This window comes from Procambarus clarkii, chromosome 56 (genome assembly GCF_040958095.1).
Source record: "Procambarus clarkii isolate CNS0578487 chromosome 56, FALCON_Pclarkii_2.0, whole genome shotgun sequence".
Taxonomy (NCBI): Eukaryota; Metazoa; Arthropoda; class Malacostraca; order Decapoda; family Cambaridae; genus Procambarus; species Procambarus clarkii.
The window spans coordinates 33,038,075-33,040,574 of NC_091205.1; the positions used below are offsets into that span (position 1 = coordinate 33,038,075).

A 2,500-nucleotide genomic window follows, 5' to 3' on the forward strand; every position below is an offset into this window, starting at 1 on the left:
ACCTCCAGCGGGGGATAAAAATAGCCTAAGCTACTCTATCCTTTAGAGATGTATTTTTTCTTGTCTCCATTAACATACTTGAACTTGAACTCGGCATCCAGCTGTGTTCAACCATGTACAAGTCTTGAAAGTCTGGCTCCCCGGCCTCCAGCTGTGGTTAATTATACACAAGTCTTGAAAGTCTGGCTCCCCGGCCGCAAGCTACGCTTAGCTACATGCAAGTCTTGAAAGTCTGGCTCCCCGGCCTCCAGCTGTGGTTAATTATACACAAGTCTTGAAAGTCTGGCTCTCCGGCCTCCAGCTGTAGTTAACCATATACACGTATTGAAAGTCTAGCTCGCTGTCTCCCGTTGTGGTTAACCCTATATTAGTGTTGGAAGTCTGGCTCCCTGACCTCCAGTTGTGGTTAGCCATATACAAGTCTTGAGAGTCTGACTCCTCAGACTCTAGGGAGCCTTCCAGTGGCATCCTAAACAGATGCGCGTGATTCATTTTCTTTGCACATTATGGATATATAATTTAAGCTCCAGTTCCTCTAGTCGTTTATTGTGTGGTAGGTGATGATGTGGGATTGTTGTTGTTGTTGATATTGTAGTTTAAACAATTGTAGTAGTAGTTGTTATAGTAGTATTAGTAGTAGTAGTTGTTGTGGTAGTTGATGTTGTTATTGTTGTGGTAGTTGTTGTTGTTGTGGTAGTTGTTTCTGTTGTGGTCGTTGTATTTGATTTTGTTGTTGTAGTTGTAGTGGTTGTTGTTGTTGTGGTTGTTGTTGTTGTTGTTGGTACCATGGTAGTTGTTACCGTTTTCGTCGTGGTAGTTGAATTGTTGTTGTTGTCGTAGTAGTAGTTGTTGTTGTTGTTGTTGATGTTGTTGTGGTAGTTGATGTTGTTGTTGTTGTTGTCGTGGTAGTTGATGTTGTTGTTGTCGTGGTAGTTGTTATTGTAGTTGTAATGGTATTTGTTGTTGCTGTCATGGTAGTTGTTGTTGTTGTTGTCATTGTAGTTGATTTTGTTGTGGTCGTGGTAGGTGTTGTTGTTGTTGTTGTTGTCGTGGTAGTTTATGTTGTGGTTGTAGAAGTGGTGGTTGATGTTGTTGATGTAGTAGTTGTAGAGGTGGTAGTTGATATTGTTGTTGTTGTCGTGGTTGTTGATTATGGTGTTGTTGTTGTCGTGGTAGTTGATGTTTTGGTTGTGGAGGTAGTTGATGATGTTGTTATTGTTGTGGAGGTGGTGGTTATTGTTGATGTCTACATAAAGTGTTCGAAGTGTCATCAATGTGCATTAACAAAGGTGTAATGTAATTCTGATCAGCTTCCATATGTACTTTATACACATACATACATACATATATATATATATATATATATATATATATATATGTATATATATATATATATATATATATATATATATATATAATATATATATATATATATATATATATATATATATATATGCGGTCGTGATGTCCGCATCACGTACATATATATATATATATATATGTATCCGCATGCATACATATATATATATATATAATACATACATATATAATTATATATAATTATATATATATATATATATATATATTATATATATATATATATATATATATAATATATATATATATATATATATATATATATATATATATATATATATAACATACATACACACATACACCCACATGCATTCACTTACATTTGTCTCTTTTACACTGACAGGGGTGAGGTAGCGGTTAGAGAAACTAGTGTGCAATTAAGCACTTAATCACTGAAGGTGATTAAGGTGCTTTTACAAGCTTAGGTTATTGTCGAGTTACGAGTTACGTATATAACACGAGTTACCTCAGGTTATATAGTTACATCACATACCAGCAGCAGGCAACATTCAGCATATCTTAGCCCAGGGAGAAGAAAGTAGTTGAGGCGGGGGTAGTTGTTGGTGTGGTAGTTGATGGTGTGGTAGTTGATGGTGTGGTAGTTGATGGTGTGGTAGTTGATGGTGTGGTAGTTGATGGTGTGGTAGTTGATGGTGTGGTAGTTGATGGTGTGGTAGTTGATGGTGTGGTAGTTGAAGTTGAAGTTGTGGTTGTTGAAGTGGTAGTTGATGTTGTGGTTGTTGAAGTGGTAGTTGTGGAGGTGGTAGTTGATGTTGTAGTTGTAGGTAGCTGTGGAGGTGGTAGTTGATGTTGTAGTTGTAGAGGTGGAAGTTGATGTTGTGGTTGTGGAGGTGGTGGTTGCTGTTGTTGTTATAGAGGTTGTTGTTGATGTAATAGTTGTTGAAGTGGTAGTTGATGTTGATGTTGTGGATGTGGAGGTAGTTTGATGTTGTGGTTGTGGAAGTGGTGGTTGATGTTGTTGATGTTGAGGTTGAAGTTGATGTTGTAGTTGATGTAGTACTTGTGGAGGTGGTAGTTGATGTTGTAGTTGTTGAGGTAGCAGTTGATGCTGTGGTTGTTGAAGTGGAAGTTGAAGTGCTAGTTGATGTTGTAGTGGTGGTAG

General features: G+C 37.3%; 1 protein-coding gene across 1 annotated transcript; it reads right to left on the bottom strand.

Annotated features, from left to right (window-relative positions):
• Positions 1 to 596: 596 nt before the first annotated feature.
• LOC138353251 (probable serine/threonine-protein kinase dyrk1) lies at positions 597 to 1,271 on the bottom strand. Its single transcript, XM_069306140.1, has one exon. It carries the CDS (start codon positions 1,269 to 1,271, stop codon positions 597 to 599), a length of 675 nt encoding a protein of 224 aa, XP_069162241.1.
• Positions 1,272 to 2,500: the final 1,229 nt, after the last annotated feature.